We start from the raw sequence: 19,793 nt of genomic DNA on the forward strand, positions 1-19,793 counted from the left end.
CCTTTCTGTCCCAGAAGTGCAGTGATTTCAGTGACGGCGCCAGCAGCCCCTGCCTCAGTCCCACCACCGCTTTGCCTCCGGTGCTACAGCCCCCTAACCTGTCCCTGTCCCAGCCCACCCCCCGTGATTTCAGCTCTTTTAGCTTTCGCCCACAAGCTTTATTCCACTGCCTGCCCTGCTCTCTCAGCAGTAGCGAGGCGTCTTTCCCACCTGCCGCTCCGCAGTGCTGCACGCACGTACTGGCTCTTCGTAGATCGGCAGCTCAGGTGGATGCTGCGCCAGGACTCCCCGCCGCTCTCTGGAGTTGCAGCTGCGAGAGCCTCGACCCGGCTCACCGCCGCTCTTCAGCCCAGCAGCAGCGCCGATCCCGCTCCGGCTGCCGAAGGTCTTCCGCTGTCTTCCTCTGCGCCGCCGAACTGCCTCCGGGGCCTTCCGACGGCCCTCTTTATAGTGGACGCCCCACATAGCCCCGCCTCCCCCGGGTCGGCCCAACCAATCACGGCCCCAGGCAGCGCCCGGCCCCGGGAGTCCCCGCCTTTCCCGTTCCCTCTGTGCTCGTCGCTATGTACGCCACTTCCCCCTTAGCGCTTTACCCCCGCCATCCCGAGCACAGACGACACGGCGCTCTACCCCCGAATACAGAGGACACGGCGCTCTCCTCCCCAAGCACAGAGGACACGGCGCTAGCCCCCCCCCAGCACAGACCACCTGCCCCATTTCATGAGCACAGAAAACACGGCGCTCTTCTCCCTCCCCGAGTACACTGAACACGGCGCTCTCCCTCCCCGAGAACACAGGACACGGCGCTCTCCCCCCCAAGCACAGGGAACACGGCGCACTCCCCCCCGCAAGCACACAGAACCCAGCGCCCTTCCCCCCGAGAACATAGGACACGGCGCTATACCCCCACCCGAGTACAAAGAACACGGCGCTCTCCTCCCCAAGCACAGAGAACACGGTGCTACCCCCCCACCCGACTACAAACAACACGGCACTCCCTGCCCCCCCCAGTACAGACAACACGGCGCTCTCCCCCCTAAGCACAGAGGACACGGCGCATTCCCCCCCTAGCCAAATACAGTTGCCCTATTCCATTAGCACAGAGGACACGGCGCTCTCCCCCCCAAGCACAGAGGACACGGCGCATTTCCCCCCCCAGCACAGACCAGCTACCCCATTTCATGAGCACAGAAAACACGGCGCTCTTCCCCCTCCCCGAGTACACTGAGCACGGCGCTCTCCCACCCCGAGCACAGAGGACATGGCGCTCTCCCCCCCAAGCACAGAGAACACGGCGCTCTCCCCCCAAAGCACAGAGCACACGGCGCATTCCCCCCCCAGCCAAATACAGCTGCCCTATTCCATTAGCACAGAGGACACAGCGCTCTCCCCCCCAAGCAGAGAACACGGCGCTCTCCCCCATGAGTACACAGAACCCAGCGCCCTCCCCCCCCGAGAACAGAGGACAAGGCGCATTCCCAGCTACAGAGACGCAACCTCCACCCCATCCCCGTCCGCCTTTCCCCCCCCCTTCTGTCCCAGAAGTGCAGTGATTTCAGTGACGGCGCCAGCAGCCCCTGCCTCAGTCCCACCACCGGTCCGCCCCCGGTGCTACAGCCCCCTAACCTGTCCCTGTCCCAGCCCACCCCCCGTGATTTCAGCTCTTTTAGCTTTCGCCCACAAGCTTTATTCCACTGCCTGCCCTGCTCTCTCAGCAGTAGCGAGGCGTCTTTCCCACCTGCCGCTCCGCAGTGCTGCACGCACGTACTGGCTCTTCGTAGATCGGCAGCTCAGGTGGATGCTGTGCCAGGACTCCCCGCCGCTCTCTGGAGTTGCAGCTGCGAGAGCCTCGACCCGGCTCACCGCCGCTCTTCAGCCCAGCAGCAGCGCCGATCCCGCTCCGGCTGCCGAAGGTCTTCCGCTGTCTTCCTCTGCGCCGCCGAACTGCCTCCGGGGCCTTCCGACGGCCCTCTTTATAATGGACGCCCCACATAGCCCCGCCCTCCCCGGGCCGGTTCAGCCAATCACGGTTTCAGGTGGTGCCCGGTCCAGCCAATCCCCGCCTTGCCTGTTTCCGCCCCCCTCCCCGGGCCGGCCCAGCCAATCACGGCCGCAGGCGGCGCCCGGCCCCGCGAGTCCCCGCCTTTCCCGTTCCCTCCGTTGTTCGTCGCCCCGTACAGCGCTTTCCCCTTAGCGCTTCGCCCCCCCCATTCGGAGAACGAGGTGTAGAGAGCGGCGGCTCCGCGCCGCGGCTTAGCGGCCAGAACTGCCTCTCCCCCTCTCCCGAAAGAACTCCCGAACGGGACGTGACGTAGGAGCTGTGCCACCCGCCCTCCCAGCTCTGAACAGGACCGCTCGGGGGCTGCGGCAGCGCAGGCGCGGCTCCGTCAGCACAGACGCGGGGACCTGCGCCTGAAGGGAATACTGGGAGTGGTGGGAGCACACGCCCCAGAGTCCCGTCCTAGCTCACCGCCGCTCCCCAGCCCGGATCCGGAGCCTCCTCCGCCGCCTCCAGCCCCGCGGCCCCCCCGCCCACGCCCTTTATAGCTTGCGGTCCGCATAGCGCCGCCACCCCGGACTGGCCCAGGCAACCCCGGTTCCCGGCAGCGCCGTCCCCACAACCGTATTGGACACAGCCACCGCTGCCGGATTGAAAGGGAGGGCTGTGATTGGACGGCACCGAGAAAGACGGGCCAGGATTGGCGGCCGGGCGCTGCCTCGAGCAGCCCCTGTGTCTAGGGCAGGCCAGGGCCCGCAAGGGACTGCGACAGAAAGGGACAAGGCAGCATCGCTTCCGAGGCTTTCCCAGCCTTTCCCATGGAGCGGCAGCACCCTTAGAAGTAGTGCCGATGAGCCCTGAGTTTTATTTTGCTGGGTCACTGCTTCAGTCTTGTCCTTTCCCCTGAAACTTAAAACAAAACAAAAGTTAACATTGTATTATTTACCAATGGACTCGAACTGGTTCAACTGAAAGTGTAGTTAAGCAGTTTAGTGCTTGTTTACAAAGGGGGCATGGAGGAATGTTACGGTATTTTTATCCAACACTTGCTGGTAGTGCCCTGAATTACTTTATTTCTGTCTCCCTCCCAAGGGTGGCAAGTTTCCCAGCAGGCAGCTCTTGGGCAGTGCAGCTGCCAGAGGTCCCTCTGGACTGTGGCACGGCAAAAACCCCACGGCAAAGGAGAACCTGGATTTTGGAGATGGAGAATTTCATGGCATCGCTTTGAGCTGTGCCAGTTCAGTTAATGCCAAAGGAAAACCCAAGACTTCTCCAGCAGGAGTGTGGTTTTTTTTCCCGGACGTGTGTAAAAGAGAGGCAAAGCTTTTTACTGCTCTGGAGAGCACAGTGTGCAGCGGGGGCAGCAGCCCAAAGCCACACTCAGGGCCATTTCCCTGCAGTTCAGGGAACCTCTGCTTGCAGCACCTTGTCCTTTGGCTTTTCATGCACTTGGAAAGAGATTTCAGGACCTACCAGTCAATTCAGTGAATTGCCCCAGCCAGAGAGCTTTCTGCTGACCTAAATGGAGCTTTTAGAGCCCAGACCCACAGGGTGGGCACTGTTTTACAAGAACAGAGTGAGCCAGGATGGATTCTCCTGTTCAGTGATGCAGCTGCCCACAAGGGCCAGCTCAGCTGGGACAGCACTTGCTGTTGTGTGTTTTCCTCCCTCAGGAGGAAAAATCCCTTTGCTTTCCCGTGCAGGATTGAGGGAGGCTGTGGATTGCAATGCAGAGCACCTGCAGGCTCCTGGTGCCTGGGGCTGTGGTGTTTGGTGTGCAGGAAACCTCTCTGACTCTGACCCCGGGGTGGATGTGCACTTGCAGGCGTAACTCGGGCTGGGTATTCCACCCCCCCAGCGCTTCCTCTGATGCACACCCAGCACCAGCAAGTCCCTGAAGCTTGAAGGAGAGAAGAAATGAGTTCCAGTAGAATAATTAGGTAAAACATCATGACACAATAACTCTTTTTCTGGGAAGAATTGCTACCCTGAGGGGAAAAGCCTTTGCATCTTTGTGAAGATGAGCTGTCAAACAGCACAGAGGTGTTTGCTTTTTAAGTGAAGCACAAATATGGAAGTCACTGCTTGTCTAGTGCCAGCTTTGCTCTGTCCAGCTATCAGCACCAGGCTGGCCACCAGATGTCTGCCCTGAACAGCCATGAAACGCAGCCTGAGACAAACCTTCCAAAGCTGGGAGCAAGGCAAGTGAGAGGAAAGAAGAATCCAAGAGGGTGGTGCCAAGGTCTTTCTCCCAGGCCTGGGCACCACTGAGGCTGGAATGATTTAAATACGTTTCTTGTCACTCCCTTATTTCCCAGCCCAGAACTAAGTTGGTGCTCCCTGAATTGGATGTGGAGGTCCGTGGGGGAGACGGGGAGAAATGTCCCTCCTGGGTGGTGTGCCCTTGGTGGGCAGAGAAACCTGATGGTGGCATTAGCGGTTTGTGGGCACCGAGTCAATCCAGGGGTGCCAGGGGTCCAGGGCAGAGGGAGCAGGGGCTGACAGACACTGGCACTGGATGTTTGCTTGTGGTTGGGAATGAGCAGCTGGACCTTCCCCAAGGTGGGCTGTGCTGGGTGTGGATAAAAAAAGTGATGAGAACATAGAGGAAGGAAAATTTGGGGGGTAAAACTTGATCTAATCTGAAGAGGAGAGAATGACCACTTTGAGGTAAACTGAGGCAGTCAGTAATGGGAAGGTAGGGAAAATTTTTTGTGGGTAAAATCTGAGGTAATCTGTAGGAGAGAGAATGTACATCATGAGGTAAAACTGGGCTAATCAGATGTGGACACGCAGGGAAAATCTGGGAGTAAAACTTCATCTTCTGGGAGTAAAACGTCATCTCCACAGTAGAGAATGAAGACCTGGAGGTAATTATGAGGCACGCAGCGGTGGACAAGAGGGGAAGGTTTTGACAGTAAACTTGAGGTAGTCAAGAGGTAGTCAATGTCTCAAAGTGCAGAACGGGGCATTCCCCCTCACACCTCACCACTGGCACAGCTCAGACAGGATGGGACTGACTTACTGCATTTGGGATTTCTTGTCTAAAAAGCAGGCATGGGAATGTCCTCTCCCAGGAAGATCCAGAACAGCAGGAGGCTCCCTGGAAGCCACAGGTCAGGGCAGAGTCAGACGAACCCTCCTGACCTGGTTTTCCAGGGGATGCAACGACTCCAAGGCTCTTGCGTCCACTTGGGAAAGCCAGGCAAAACATCACCATGGATTTCGGGCAGGAAGAACCTCACAGCTCCAGCTTACTTGGCTCTTCCCAAATCTACACCAGCATTTCAACAGGCTCAAAAGTAGAAGTAACAGGAAAGACCACCTCAGGGTGCAAACCACAAGCTCGGCAACGCAGTCCTCCCTGGAAGTGGGCTGTTCCCGTGTCTCTGCCACTATCGGGACTGTCCCACTTCCCCCCCTCTTCCATTCAGGAGAAAAGAGACCACACAGCCCCCAAACACCCAGGAGACTTGTCCAGTGCAATCCCTACAATCCAGGAAAACCTCCCTCACTCTGGGAACCAACGGCATACCCAGCCTTGGCCAAGAGTGGGAAAAAAGAAACAGCAGCACTGGAAACATTTCCAGGCGTGGTGCCAATTCCTTCCCAAGCCTCACACTCTGGGTTGCCTTTCCCGTCGTTTGCTGGGAAGGGAAGCAGTGGCTCCTCTCCCAGAATGCACCCTCTGCAAATTCCCAAGGCCTGCCCAAAAGTCACCGGGTCACACTGAGGGGTTTATCCATTTTCTTCTCTGTTTTCCATAATCCAGCTCTTAAGAGACTCCAGAGTCCAACAATCAGGATCAATCCATTCCCACATGGGCTGGCACAAACCTCAGCTGCTGTGCTGGAAGGGACAATTCCAGAGGCTCATCTCCCATTAGTGGGAAATTCAGGCCTGCAAAGAGCCCGGCAGTGATCACGGATGTAACTATTCCTATGGATTAACCCCCAGCGCTCACTGCCAAGTGCTGCTGGAGCACCTCTCCAGGGAGAAAAGCTGTGCCCAGCGCAGAGGGCATTTAGTGGGGTCCCTGCCCAGTTTCCCAGGATGGATGGGAAGCTGCCATGGACAGGCTGGATCTCAGGAAAACTCCATTTGAGTAGTTGCCTGAAAGCTTCTAAAACAGGGGCTTGTTCCCCAGCCTAAGGCAGCTGAAATCCTGTGGCTTGCCAGCCTTCCTGATAAAGTGCTGCAGAAGTGAGCTGAGCTGAGCTGAGTGTGGCAATCGTCCTTTAACCTGAGCTCTGGGAACAGCTGGCTGAGATTTTAGCTAAAAACTTTAAACCAGCCCGTGACACGTCAGATGGAAAAACCGGAAGCTCCTTTCTCCCAGCTGAAACCTACTGGCATATTCAGGGCTTATGTGGAGATAAACCCCTCTGAGGGATTCCATACCAAATATGATGGAAATTCTGAGGGATGCCAAAGAAAATCAAACTCTTGAAGAGGAAGTTCTCCCACTCTCAGAGCTTGGCCTTGGCAGCTGTAGTCCTGCACGACCCAGAGCCGACGCTTCGGCTGCAGGGGGAAAGGACAGGAAGTGCAGAATAAAGTTCAATCCTACCTTCAAGCAATTCCCAAGGAGCTGATGACACTCCAGTGAAATCCTGGCCTACATATAATCATTTCTGGAAAAAAACTGTCCTCAAGCATATGATGAAAGCGATGACATCCCTCCACAGAAAAGCTGAACATATAAACATATGGAAACCAACTGCTGAAAAGCGTGATTCTTACTGTAACTCTCTTCTACCTTTTCCTCCGGGGAGTCCAAGTGAGGTGGACAAGATGAGGCCGGGATCACAGAACTCTGAAACTGAACTGAAGAGAAAACATTTTTAACAGCTGCTTGAGGCCGCTCATTGAACCCATAAGCCAAGAATTCTCTCAAGGACCTCATGTGTCACTAAACTCTCTCCAGCACAAGAATCAGCAGTGCCCAGATTAAAATTACCAAAGTCCCCAAGCATTCCTCCTCCTTCATTCTCTCCCCACTGGGACTGGACTAAATGAAACTGCTCAGATTTAGCTTAATCCTATGTGCTTTTAGTTAGGATTGCATCAGTCACCATCATCCGCCCTTGGAGCAGAGCGGTGCAGCTGTGAATGCTTCCAAAGCAATAACAAAAGAGAATTATTCTCTGCCACTCCCATTACTTCCCGTTTCAAACCCCAAAGCCACAGAAATTCCTTGCCCAGCCTCTGCAGCACATTTCACCTTTGGTTTCCTTTCTGTGCAAATCTAAGCCCTTTGCTCTTTTTTTCATTTTTGGGTGTTCTTAACCTAAGATCGCCTCACCACTGAGCTTTGATAAATTCCACACAGTGTCAGAAAGCAGACTGAGGGGTAAACCTTCAGCACCTCTGCAAGAGGGGAAGGGAAAGGATAAAAAAAAAAAACAAAGCAGGTTTAGGAATTAAGGAATAGACTTACTGCATGGACCACAGAAAACGAGACGGCAAAGAGGGAGGTCCCGGAGCAGTTCATAAACTGAGTTCAGGTTGCAACTCGATCTGAACCCAGGCAGTTCTCAACTCCCAAATGCTCCAAAAGGGCTGTGCTCCACACCAGGCGAAAATAAAAATCCAAACCGACCGAACGACGGAGCGGGGAGGGAAACAGGGAGAAAGGAGAAGCAGAGGAAGATAAATCCCTCACTAGTCCTGAGGTGTGGAGCAGGAACTCCACTCGCCTCCAGACTCTAATTTTAGAAGACTGAAGCTCCCTATGCTGGCTTCTTAAACATGCTCCAGCACCAGCCTTTTCTGTCTCATCCATGTATTGTTGCAGTCAATTGTTCACCCTCCACTTTGTCTGCAGCTGATCCACAGAGAAAACCCGTCTGCTATTTCTACCAGCCAAAGGTACTCCAACACCTAACTACACATCCAGGTGCCTTCCTAGGATTTCTCCTGCACTCGCTTACAACTTCAGATGAATAATTACCCTTCTCCTGCTGCAATTCTCCTGCCCTGGCAAGCGTTAAAACGCAGACAGCCCAGTGACAAGTGCTCTGAAACAGCCATCCATTCCACCTTCTCCCCCCCCCCCCAGCACCATGCTACATACAATTATTTCTGAAATAGAGTCATACCTTCATAGAAATACAAAGATTCTTGATCAGAATTATGTGAGGGTCCATTTTGTTCCCTGCGTTCCTGTTCCACGCTCAGGACATTTCCCAGCACTTATAACCATACACACCTACCCTGATAAGGATTCTGAGGGGCTTCAGCAAGGGGCTTCCGCGAGGGGCTTCCGAGGTCTTCTCTGTCTGGAGCATCCAAAGTCCCAAGTGCCTGCCTTAGGAACCTCAAGACAACTCACCTGCTGACAGTCTGTCATTTACACCTTCAATCACGGGGCTACATGCTTTCCCTTCTATGGAAAAGACTATCTGAGGTATTACACTCAAAATATACACTCTGTCCCCTACAGTTTACCTCTGATTTTAAGCCCAAAATATTCATTCCATCCCTAGGCTACCAAGATTTTACCACAAAAAAGCAACCCTGATTATCTCTATCTCCTCATCTGTACAATATTCCAATTGACTCAACTGACTTCGGAGTCTCTCTCTGTTTCCAGAGGTACCGTTCGAGTTTTAGTAGGTGCTCACCAACCTTCCCTCCTGCCTTTGGTGCCCACATCAAGGGCAAAGGGCTGGGCAGTGCAAGTCTCCATGAGGTTGAAGCACAAGAGTGTTGGGAATTTCTCTTCATTTTTTCTTTAATCTTAGTATTTCAGCTGCATGACTGACCAGGTCATTACCTCCGGGGAGCAAGGTCTGTTCAATGCTGAGTGTTTCGGGTCCACAAACCAGGAACAAGTGCAGCCTTCATGTGGCACTTCAGGAAACAGAGCGGCACTCTCAGTCATTGCTTCCAAAGGCCCAGGAAGGAAAGTGCTTGTCCATCGATCCCATTTGTTACTGTACATTCCACTGTGTCCAGTACCAACTGCTGACAATGACTGTTTAACATTTTCAGCTTGAGTAGATGAAATAAAAAGCAGGAAGGTGTCCATTTTTTTTTTTTCTCCTGATGTCTGCTGCGGTGTTTCCGTCTTGGAGAGCACGAGACCGCTTTAGTTCCCCATTATTTAGGTAAGACTATGACATATCTCCCAAGAAGAATCCACCTTTTCTGAGATCTCCTAATGCTGCGTGGACCCTGTGGCGCCACCACTGTACCAATGTCACAACCCTCGCTTGTAACTCAGAAGAGCAGTTTCATCACAGAATCCATCCCTTACCAGAAAACAAACAACCTGAGAGTCTTCGAACAGGTCTTTCACCTTCCTGCTGCATTTCTCACACAAACACAAGTCAGTTCTGCTGCATCCACCCGCCTTCTCTCTCAACTACAGACCACTCTGACTTCTCTCGACCCACTCCTGCTGCCATCTGACTGCCCTGCAGGAACCACCTCTATGCTGGCTGGGCCACGGCCCGTCCCGGCACGGCCCTGCTCCTGCCACGGTGCCAGGCGGGAGCCAGTCCTCTGCTGGGCCTCTCAAAGAGACTGGAGACGTAGCCTGAAGCCACATCCTATACTCTTATTCCACGTGCTACGTTCAACCGGAAAAGCCCACACAACCTACCTTCCCTGGTTACTCCTCTAGGCAAATCCGTGAGCTGGGCCCAATTAAAAACAGACAGATTTACCATTTCTTATCCACCAAGTAAAGAATTGACATCATGCAACAGAAAATCTTTGGTCTCTGTTGTAATCATTTCCCTCTTCTGTTTGCTTAGCTTTTAGGTTCTCAGTAAATGATCGTCGTTCTACAGTTAAGTTTGCATAAAAGGACAATGTCAGTGCAATGAAAATAATCAAAATAAAGGTTCCCAATACCTTGGAGACTGCTGGGAAGTTTTATCTTTGAAGGTGGGTTGGTTTAGAAGGTCCTGGGCAGCTCCATTTGAGGTGTCTGCCTGTTAGACCTTAAAAGAATTTGGAATTTGGAATGAACAGCAGAGTACATTTTACTTCTCTTAATCAAAAATTAAAATAGGAGAACTTCGCTAGTGCTGCTTGTCAGTGCAAACAAACAAGGGTCAAAGGACATGACCTGTGTCAGCTTAAATGTCACTGCAGTTGAGTTCGATCCCGAAAGACAGTTTCTGACTATGAAACTATTTCCTTAAGTATGTTCAAAGACTAAAAGAAATTATTGTGTTGGGATTTTTTTCCAGAACAGGGAAACAACAAAACTTACCAGGAACTGTAGCGTTATTTTCAGGACTAAAGGAATATACTCAATGCTTTGAAGCTGGTGCCAAGTCAGGCCAATAGAGAGATTTAGATTAGCTACCAGGAAGAAATTGTTCCCTGTGACAGGTGCCCAGAGAAGCTGTGGCTGCCCCTGGATCCCTGGAAGTGTCCTAGGCCAGGCTGGACGGGGCTTGGAGCAACCTGGGAGAGTGGAAGGTGTCCCTGCCCACGGCAGGGGGAGGCACTGGATGGGCTTTAAGGTGCCTTCCAACCCAAAGCATTCCATGAGTCTGTGATTCTATGATCTTTTTTCTATGAGCTTTACTGGTGTCTTATTTCAGTTGGAAGAGATTGTTTGAGCTATATGTATAGAGCCTAGCTCCTCCACTTTCTAAAGTCACAATTTCTCCTACTTTACAAAACATCCAAGTTCCAGAGCACTGCAAATCCAAGATTCACAACTTTAACTCCAGCCTATTGAGAACACTGTCCGTGATACAATCCTAGATGGGGAAGATCTACCAGGGGGAATTCTCAGCAAGAACATCCCTTATTCAGATTGTTCCCACGAGCAAGTCAAGTCCCAAAGCTGAAAACACCAACATGTTCTACTCCATCATCATCCTTCACTGCTTCGTCTAATTTTAGAAGACTGAAGCTCTCTATGCTGGCTTCTTAAACATGCTCCAGCACCAGCCATTTCTGTCTCACCCATGGATTGTTTCTACCAGCCAAAGGTACTTAAATACCTAAATACACATCCAGGTGCCTTCCTAGGATTTCTCCTGCACTCGCTTACAACTTCAGATGAACAATTAGCCTTTTCCTGCTGCAGTTCTCCTACCCTGGCAAGCGTTAAAACACAGACAGCCCAGTGACAAGTGCTCTGAAACAGCCATCCATTCCACCTGCAGAAAATCTCAGGGCCACACTTAGAAACCCTTCAGCAAGGGCCCCGGAAAACCCAAGGTGAGCTGCGATTACCGGCGGGGCCAGGGAACCGAGGGCAAGGCGGGGACCGAGCAGAGAGAGAGCAAACACCTCCAGCTGCTTCTCACTCCAGCCCCCACGGCAAGTGCGGCAAAGCGCTCCGGTGGAGGGTTCGTAGCAGAGCTTGAAAAGAAATTAGGAAACAATTAGTTGAGAGAAAATTCCTTCTGCACTCCGCACTGGAGAACGACTCCAATTGCTCACTAAGAGAATCCCCTCATTTTGAACAACTGAATCCTAGAAGCCCGTGCCTTCTCAAATGTATTCACTACCAGCAAAAGAAAGAATTGCAAGCAGTAAGAGGGACGTGGTAAACAACCCTCTGTCTTAAAAGCCAAGAGAAATAACCCCCCAAGCCCAAAGCAGAGCTGCGAGGTGCCCCCTAGCCCTGTCCGGACCAGAACAATTGCCCATGAGCTGCCCCCCGCCTCACAGGCGCCGCCTGGCGGACACGGCCGGGAGCGGCACTGCAGCCGGGCCCCGGGCCCCACTAAGACCTCCAGTGCTCCCAGAGCGCCGATCGGCCGACCGAAGTCTCCGCTGGCCGCGGCAAAAGCGGAGCCTCGCCATCGCAGGCCGCGTGCAGTTTCCAGGAGGACAGGGAGGCTGCCGGCGGCGCAGCCCCGCCCCATCGCCGGGCGCTGCGGGACGGGGCAGGGGCAGCAGCGGCGCAGGACGGGAGGGCGGGGAAGGAGGGGAGCGGGACCGGGAGCGGGGGGATTGCAGCGGCAGCAGAACGGGACCGGGAGCGGGACGGGGCGGGGCGGGGCGTGGGCGGCAGCGGAGCGGGACAGGGCAGGGAAAAAGGGGGGAGAGAGCAGAGTCCCCGGCACCGACCTGTGCTTGCTCAGGGGTCCTCGTCCTCACGGCTGTGCCGCGTCTCCGAATGGAGCCTGCCCGCGCCGGTGCTTGCGGCCGCCGCCACGACTGCCGCCCGCGGTCCGCTCCACTGCTCGCGTGCTGGCCGCCATCTTTGTTGTGGCTCTGCACGTTCCGGTGAGGGCGGTGTCATCTTGAGTTTGGGCCGTGACGACTTCCGGTGAGGGCGTCGCCATCTTGAGTGTGGGCCGCAGCGTCTTCCGGTGAGGGTGTCGCCATCTTGAGTGTGGGCCGTGACGACTTCCGGTGAGGGCGTCGCCATCTTGAGTGTGGGCCGTGACGACTTCCGGTGAGGGCGTCGCCATCTTGAGTGTGGGCCGTGACGACTTCCGGTGAGGGCGTCGCCATCTTGAGTGTGGGCCGCAACGTCTTCCGGTGAGGGCGTCGCCATCTTGAGTGTGGGCCGCGGCGTCTTCCGGTGAGGGCGTCGCCATCTTGAGTGTGGGCCGCGAAGACTTCCGGTGAGGGCGTCGCCATCTTGAGTGTGGCCTCGAGCGTTTCCAATCACGCCGCCGCCATCTTGAGTGTGGCGTCCGAGGACTTACGCTGCCCCCTCCCCAGCCGCGCGCTCACCGTAGGTCTTGGCGCTCAGTGCTGCCGTCTGCTGGGAAACCCCCGGAACTGCAGCTCGGCGGCACCGACACCGGCACCGCCCACCGATGAACCCAGCGGGGCTGCCTGGCCACGGAGCGCGGCTACGGGGGGGCTCGGTGGCCCGGCGCAGGGAGCAGTGGCCCGCCAGCGGGGGCCCGCCTCAGGGATCTGTGTCCCGCTGGCATTCCCGAGAAGCCGGCGGCACCGGGAGCTGCGGGCTCGGGCCACCCCAGGCTCCGCCCGCCCCTGCGGGCTCCCGGGGCGTCACTCACGGCAGGGGTGGGGGACAAAACGGACTGGAGGGAGGATGGGGGAGGGGGGGGGATATTCTGGAGGGGACAAAAGGGACATTGCTGGGGAGGGAATGGACATTTCGGGGTAAAAACGAGGCCAATCGCTGGTGGACAGGTAGGGAAAATCCCAGCCTGGATAAAATGCATTTGAAAACCCACCTGTGAATTCAATCAGCAGCTTTTCTTCCCGTTGCTCCCCAGATGTTCTCCCTAGTTGCTGGCTTTTGGAGAGGAGCGTGCTTTGGCTCGGCACAGCCGTGCAAAGTTGTCAGCTTTCCTTACCTGGGCAGAGATGTCAGGATCTGGGAGTCCCTGGGGAATGCCCTCAGCTGGCATTTTGGCTCCTGCAGACCCTCCCCGGCTGAGCCTCGGCAGGCTCTGATCCTGTGCTGGTCCTTGCACCCTCCTCCCTCCTCCCTCCCTCCAGCAGACTGAATTTAAGAAGGGCTGAATTTAAACTTCATTCACATTTTTAGTGCCTTCTATCTATCTCCTTAATGAACTCTATTTCCCCTCTTCTCACAAAGTGGAGCACAAAAAGTGCACAGGTGACAGACAGGGAGCTCTTGGCTTGATGGACAAGAGGCCATAAAACTGCAGCCTGGGCTAAAGCAGCTGGACTGAAAATACCTCGATTCACTGCAGAGTAGAGCAATATTCTTAGAGCCGTGTTTTGTTGTCTGGTGAATTAATGCACATAGGGACCAAAAGTTAAGAGGCTGTTCTTTACTCCCACTGCAAACTGACCGAGGGAATTTATTCCTGCCATTCAAGAACACGAAGCAGCCTCCCCCACCAATCACGCCAAAGAAATGGGCGAAAAAGTGAGGATTAATTAGCTTCACTTTTACTCCCCGGCCCAGTATACACTTTCCCCGTGTAGACTAACTAAGAATTAGAGCAGAATTAGAACAATGCTTGGCAGGCAGGAGAGCACCAAAACCACATCTTTGGAGTTCATCTCTATCCTCCACAGCCGGACTCTCACACAGTGCTTACGCTTTAAGGAATCAGAATTTCTGATAAAGCCCCTTAAACCAGAGCTCGGATCAGACCGGATCCCACTCACCTCCACGAGAGTGCATTTATGTTTCGGTTGCGTGCACGTACATTTACAGACACACACGCAGCCTGAAAACCACCCCAATTTTATAAATCTTCCAATTAAGTGAATTGTTTTGAAAACACTCTCATAGATTACATATTGTTACATCATGTACCGAAAACCAAGAAAGTACCACACAGCAACTTAGATCCACACAGGAAGCTTCTTTTCTTGGCACCTAAACTCAGACGTCTGAGAGTTTCAATAGTCCACCTTTAGTGGCAAGTGCCAACAATCCCAAGCGTTCTCAGGGTTGGCTTGCTGAATCTCTAAACTATTCTTGCAACAAATTCCCAAACCTCTTCTCTGACTTGAAAATCTCTCTGTGAAAGCAACAGCTGTCAGCTAAAAACTCTACAGCACATTCAAATTTTGAGGAAACATCAACTAAAGGAATGCAGGAATGAAACAAGTGTTCTGAAACACACAGCACGCATGGGGGTGACCTCTGGGATCCCTCCCTGGGCACTGCAGAGCATGCAGGCAGCAGGGCCAAGTCCTGCCCAGCCCCCAGGGACCGCAGACACTGCAGCCCCAGCAGCAGGGGCATTTTCTGCCTCTGGATCCCCTCCCTCTCATTTGCAGCTGAACGGTGAGGAACAAGCCCTGAGCAGACAGTGCGGGACCAGAACTGGGCACAAGCAATGCCAAGCAGACAGCCCTGGGCTTGCCAGAGGCCTGGACCTGCCTAGGCCAGGCTCTGGGCTGCCTTGGCTTTCTTCTGCTGCAATTCTCCTGCCCTGGGAAGTGTTAAAACACAGACGGCCCAGTGAGGCATGTCCTGAAACAGCAGTCAAGTCCAACTCCAGAAAATCTCAGGGCCACACTTAGAAACCCTTCAGCAAGGGCCCCAGAAAAGCCAAGATGAGCTGTGATTACCTGCAGTGCCAGGGAATTCAGGGGAAGGCGGGGACCGACCGAGCAGAGAGCAAACACCTCCAGCCCCTACAGCAAGTGCAGCAAAGCACACTGGTGGAGAGGTTGTAGGAGAGCTTTAAAAGACACTAAAAAACCATCACAGAAAAAAGCTGACAGAAAAAATCCTTCTGCACTCCGCACTGTATAATGACTCCAATTGCTCACTAAGGTAATCGCCTAATTTAGAACAACTGAACTGCAGAACCCCACAGCTTATCAAATGTATTCACTTGCCGCCAACATTAGACCACCTCTCTCCAACGTTTCTGAAAACCTCCTGAATCTTTCCTGGTAAGACCCACCCTTTTCGTTTGATCGAGAGAAACAAAACCAAACCAAAGAAACCTCACCACCTGACACAGGGCACAAGCTACCCAAGAGACTCCAAGCCACAGGAGGAGAGCTAACAAACAGGTGAACTTCCAAGGAAATCCCACGTCCTCCAACATCCTGCTCGTGTTGCCTGCACTGCTCCCTGGATATGACCCGCTCCCGGCCATCTGCCCAGCAGCAGACACCACCACTGCCCTCTCCAGCAGCAGCACCTCAGCCACGAGCCACCACTGTTCCCAGAAGCACAGCTGTCCAGTTCTGTGCCCATCCATAGCAGACGTGGCAACTGAGCCATGTCCACTGCCTGCTGCCTGTCAGACAGGACCCTCTTCTCCAGAAACAGCGGCTCAGTGGGCAGCACTGCCACTTACCAGACACATCCTTACTCCCAGCAATCAGTTCACACTTCAACACTTCACCAAGTCTGGGTGAGGACTCGCAGGGCCTGAAGGCTCACGCCGTGGTGTGGCACTCACGTGGTGTCTGTGGCAACCATTCTGCCACTCCAGAATGTTTTCTCCCAGGAAACACACCCATTCCACAGGTTACACATCTGACCAACATGCAGCAAGTGCCCTCCAATCCCACCAACAGCCTTCTTGCTGTCACCGCATCCTTACCCTGAGAAGGCAGGGGCAAGTCCACAGCTGTTGGAGCAGTTCCTGGGAATGCAATAAAACTCCCTTTCTTTGGACTGCACAAGGGCACGTGCTGAGGGCACCACACAGCTCCTGCCCAAATCCTGTCCTGTCCCCAGCCGTGCCAGGAGCAGCCTTGGCAAACACACGTGCCCGGGCTGCAGCTCCCAAGGGATGCCGCAGGGATTCACAGACAGGGGAGCACTTCCCTGTGGGGGCCGCCAGCCCCTCCAACTCCCCCTGTCAGAGAACATCCAGAACAACATTTCACTTAGTGAAAACTGGTAAAATGACAGAGCACACGGTCTCAGTCTGGCAGCATGTGTCACCAACGATGAAAAATCAGGAGCAACAGTAACTCTTTTGACTAAGCCAGTACACCAATTAATACTGCATATATAAAGCCCGTAGAAGTCAGGGGACGCATCTCTGGTTTGGCTCCAGGGAACTATTCATTTCATGTGACAATATGCAGAGCCTGGCAACACACAGATTTCAGTTCCTTGCCACTCAAGTTCAACTCCTTTGATGTCATAGGACTTAAAATGTTCCTTTTCTAAAGGTGTCCTGTTGGGCCGATGGTACAATCACGAGATCTTGCTTTTAAAGCAAGCTGTGGATTTCACCAGACCTCCAATCCATCAGCGAGTGAAATCCACTCCTACACAGAGGGCCGGGACGAAGACTGTCCCATTCCTGAGTCCCATTCAGGGTGTCTATATAATGAGTGAACTCTGGTCATCCTACAAAGGAATCAAATTTCAGTACTAAGATGCCAACACCATGCAAAACACAGTTCAGGCTTTCCACTGACAGCAGTCCGACTTCACAGTTTCTTTCAGCATCGGGTAGCGGTTTCACCATAAAATGAAATTGCTGTTTTTTCACACAGATCATATCAGTAAATGTTTGATTTTGCTTATTGTTTTACCAGTGCACTTTGTTGATGCTACCTTTTAAGTTAAACAGGCTAAAGGAGGAATTCAGGGACATAAAATCTGAATGGGAGACACTACTGAGAACTTGAAGGTAGCATCTCTGACAGGTGTGGTTTTGAGGGGAGAGAAGATGCTGTCAGCCATGAGACACAGCCAAAGAATTGCTAGACCAAACTAAACCCAGGGGAAATTCCACTTACATCAGCCATATTCTAGTAGGGAAAGTCAGAAATCGAAAGACCTGCCAGTGAGAGACTGCCTTTTTTTTCCCCTCTGCAGCATACTTTATAATACCAAGTCCGGTTGGAAGTATGCAGGTTTAAAGCACACAGAGCTAAGTCTCTTTAAATGTCATCCCAAACACATTTTCTAGGACTTTTTCACATGAGAAAGAACAGCATGTGTATTTTTTCACATGAGAAAGAACCACCTGTACGTTTGGATGCGTACTTACCTCGTAATTTCTGACGACGGAAGCGAGGAACTATTCGTGCTGGAGTTAAGCCGTGTCCTCCAGGGCATTCCTGCAGTGCTGGGGCTGGATGGTGGGGTTGGGTTGGGTGGGCCTGCTGGGCTCTCCTTTGGTGTATAACAGGTGTCCCCTTGGGGGTAGCGAAGGGATTGCCCTTGGAGAGGGGTGAGCGGTGACCTGTATGATGGGGATAGATTTGGTGCTTGGGTCAGTACTAGAAGGGAGCAATCTAACAGGAGACATAGGGTTGGTCTGTGCTTTAAGAACAGCCGGCTGTGGGTTAAAGCTGGCAGCAGGCGAGCGGCCCTGAGCATTCTGCACAGGGTTCTTCTGGGAAGAGGGGGCCTTGGCATTGCTGGGAGCGACTGGGTTGGATTTCGTAGACTGGAGTGGTTTCTCAGCCAATTTGCTCTTGGATGGCAAAGTCTGCGTCTTTGAGTTGGGCTGAAGTGCTGCCTTTGGTTGGAACACGTGTCCAGGCCTGGAGGCGTTCCTACACGCATCAGGGTCCAAGGAGACTTGGGGTCAGGGAGAGAAAGGAAGGTCTGAGAGGGATGAAGAACTTTCTGACAGGCTACGAGACAGACGCGGAGTGTCCGTGCACATCCAAACCAGGGGAACACGCACAGAGCGGGCGAGCAGGGGAAGGAAAGCCAGAAGAAAATCCATCTGAGCCACAAAGATGCACCATGTCACAAGGAGACACAGGAGATGGAGGTGAAGGGGTACTGGGGAGGGATTTTGCCAAGAAACAAAAGCAAACAAACAAGAAACAAGAGATGCAGTAAGCTGGGAACACAGCATAACCAACAACAGCAGCGGAGCAGCAGCAAGAACAACCGTGTCATAACAGGCTTTGTCATATTAACCAACCCTATGCCAGCAAAGGAAAACAACAGAAAGAAAAGTACAACAGAGGAACAGCAAAATAAAACAAATTAAAAAAATCAAAAAGAAAGTAACTAAGAAAAAAGAAGAGAGAAATGCCATCTCTCCGGGATTGTTCTGATTGCCCTGCAGTGTGAAAAGCACGATGCTGTAGGGAGGTGAGGAAGGGGAAGAACCATTCAAGCCGCAGACAAACTGAGATGTGCCAAGAATGGGACCACCTCTTTCAACTCCAGGTGCCCATGTGCAAACCCAGTAGAGAGATGAAACTCAGAACAGGTGTGTGATACATACGGAGTGACAGGTGATACACAGTTACTGCACACACCAGGCACAACCTCTTTCCTTCCTCTTTACCCCTGCTAATGCACACCCACGTTGCAGCCACCCATTGCAGAAAGAGAGAAGAGTGCTCTACTGTGACCTAAATGAAGGCAGCTGTGAAATGGTTCCTGATTATTTGGTCTCAAGCCACACTGTATGCAGATCTCAGCTGGACAGGGCAGTGTTTAGTCAGAGCAATGTTATTTTATGTCCTTGTGAGACTGAAAAGGGGCAAGGGCACAGTGAGATCCCTGCTAACAGTGCAAGGAACACGTATGAGGAATTCTCTGCTTGCATTTGTAAATAACAGTTCCCTCACCACCCATGACAATTTACAAGCTGCCAAGGAAAAACAGAACATATCCCAGCTAAGAGCCACGACTGTGGAGCAACGGACGCGGAAAGCATCAGCACGTGAGTGAACTGCACCAACAGATCTTGAAGCAGCACCACTTACCCTCAGACTGCTGAGAGGACTGGTGGAGAGCCCAGAGGATGCTCCGCTGATCGACCGAGACCTGAATGGACACGATAATGAAAACATCTCTCAGAAAGCTCGCACAAGGATAAACCCCGATCGACAGCCACCACAGGCGCAGGCATGAAAGGAGGAGGAGGAGGGAGGCTGCCACTGGAAGAGCACCTGACTCTTCCTTTTTCCTTCCTTTCACTACTGTCACATTTTTCAGTTGTCCCCCCCTCAAATCAAAGAAATGCTGTTGCTCAGGGAGAAAACTATTAATCCCTTTTGATTAAGGCAGTTCTACTTTAGTTTTGGTTATCAAGCACACAAAAGCTACTACATCTGACCTGTGCAAGTTGATCTGCCAAACTCAATAGGATGGTGAAGATACTCATATTGGTGCCGAGAATTCTGTTTTGCACAGACCTGGTGATCACAGAATGAGACTTTCTTTGTCACAAGCAACATGGGAAAGCACCCTGTTCACAAGACACAAAAGCAGAGGATTATTCCTGACAATAATTAAAACAACAAGTCTCCTTGACCCAAGCACACAATCATTTCCTATGTGATGACTTCTCACTGAAATCAAAAATCCCATTGGCTTAACCTTTTCCAGTTTCTCACTGATGGTTTTCACATCTTTGCTCTCCAGCAAGATTTCTTGCTGCTGCATTAAACAAGCCAGGCCTTCTCAATGGATAAACTAGTCCTGCTTTTGTTGATGACTTCACTT

At 52.9% G+C, this 19,793-nt stretch overlaps 1 protein-coding gene across 36 annotated transcripts in view; it reads right to left on the bottom strand.

Moving 5' to 3' along the window:
• The window catches only part of LOC126648051 (uncharacterized), a 39,419-nt gene extending 19,641 nt beyond the window's left edge, over nt 1-19,778 (bottom strand). For 4 of the 36 annotated variants that reach the window (XR_007630718.1, XR_007630716.1, XR_007630713.1 and 1 more), the window contains exons 1-6: nt 19,405-19,778; nt 19,052-19,112; nt 17,365-17,559; nt 14,963-16,715; nt 12,050-12,712; nt 11,207-11,335 (exon numbers count right to left, since the gene is read on the bottom strand). Coding sequence is in view for 13 of the 36 variants with exons in the window: in XM_050330715.1 (XP_050186672.1) it covers nt 2,542-2,908; nt 3,738-3,899; nt 6,743-6,826; nt 11,207-11,335; nt 15,955-16,212; nt 17,365-17,432 (1,068 nt within the window). In the remaining 23 variants the exon portion in view is untranslated. Of the gene's footprint in view, nt 1-2,165; nt 8,042-11,130; nt 11,336-12,049; nt 12,713-13,137; nt 13,261-14,962; nt 16,716-17,364; nt 17,560-19,051; nt 19,113-19,404 lie in introns of those variants that run through there. The other 32 variants (XM_050330722.1, XM_050330721.1, XR_007630720.1 and 29 more) reach the window with 31 other exon arrangements.
• Nucleotides 19,779-19,793: the final 15 nt, after the last annotated feature.

The sequence above is a fragment of the Myiozetetes cayanensis genome, unplaced genomic scaffold (assembly GCF_022539395.1).
Source record: "Myiozetetes cayanensis isolate MyiCay16 unplaced genomic scaffold, myiCay2020 scf438, whole genome shotgun sequence".
Classification (NCBI taxonomy): Eukaryota; Metazoa; Chordata; class Aves; order Passeriformes; family Tyrannidae; genus Myiozetetes; species Myiozetetes cayanensis.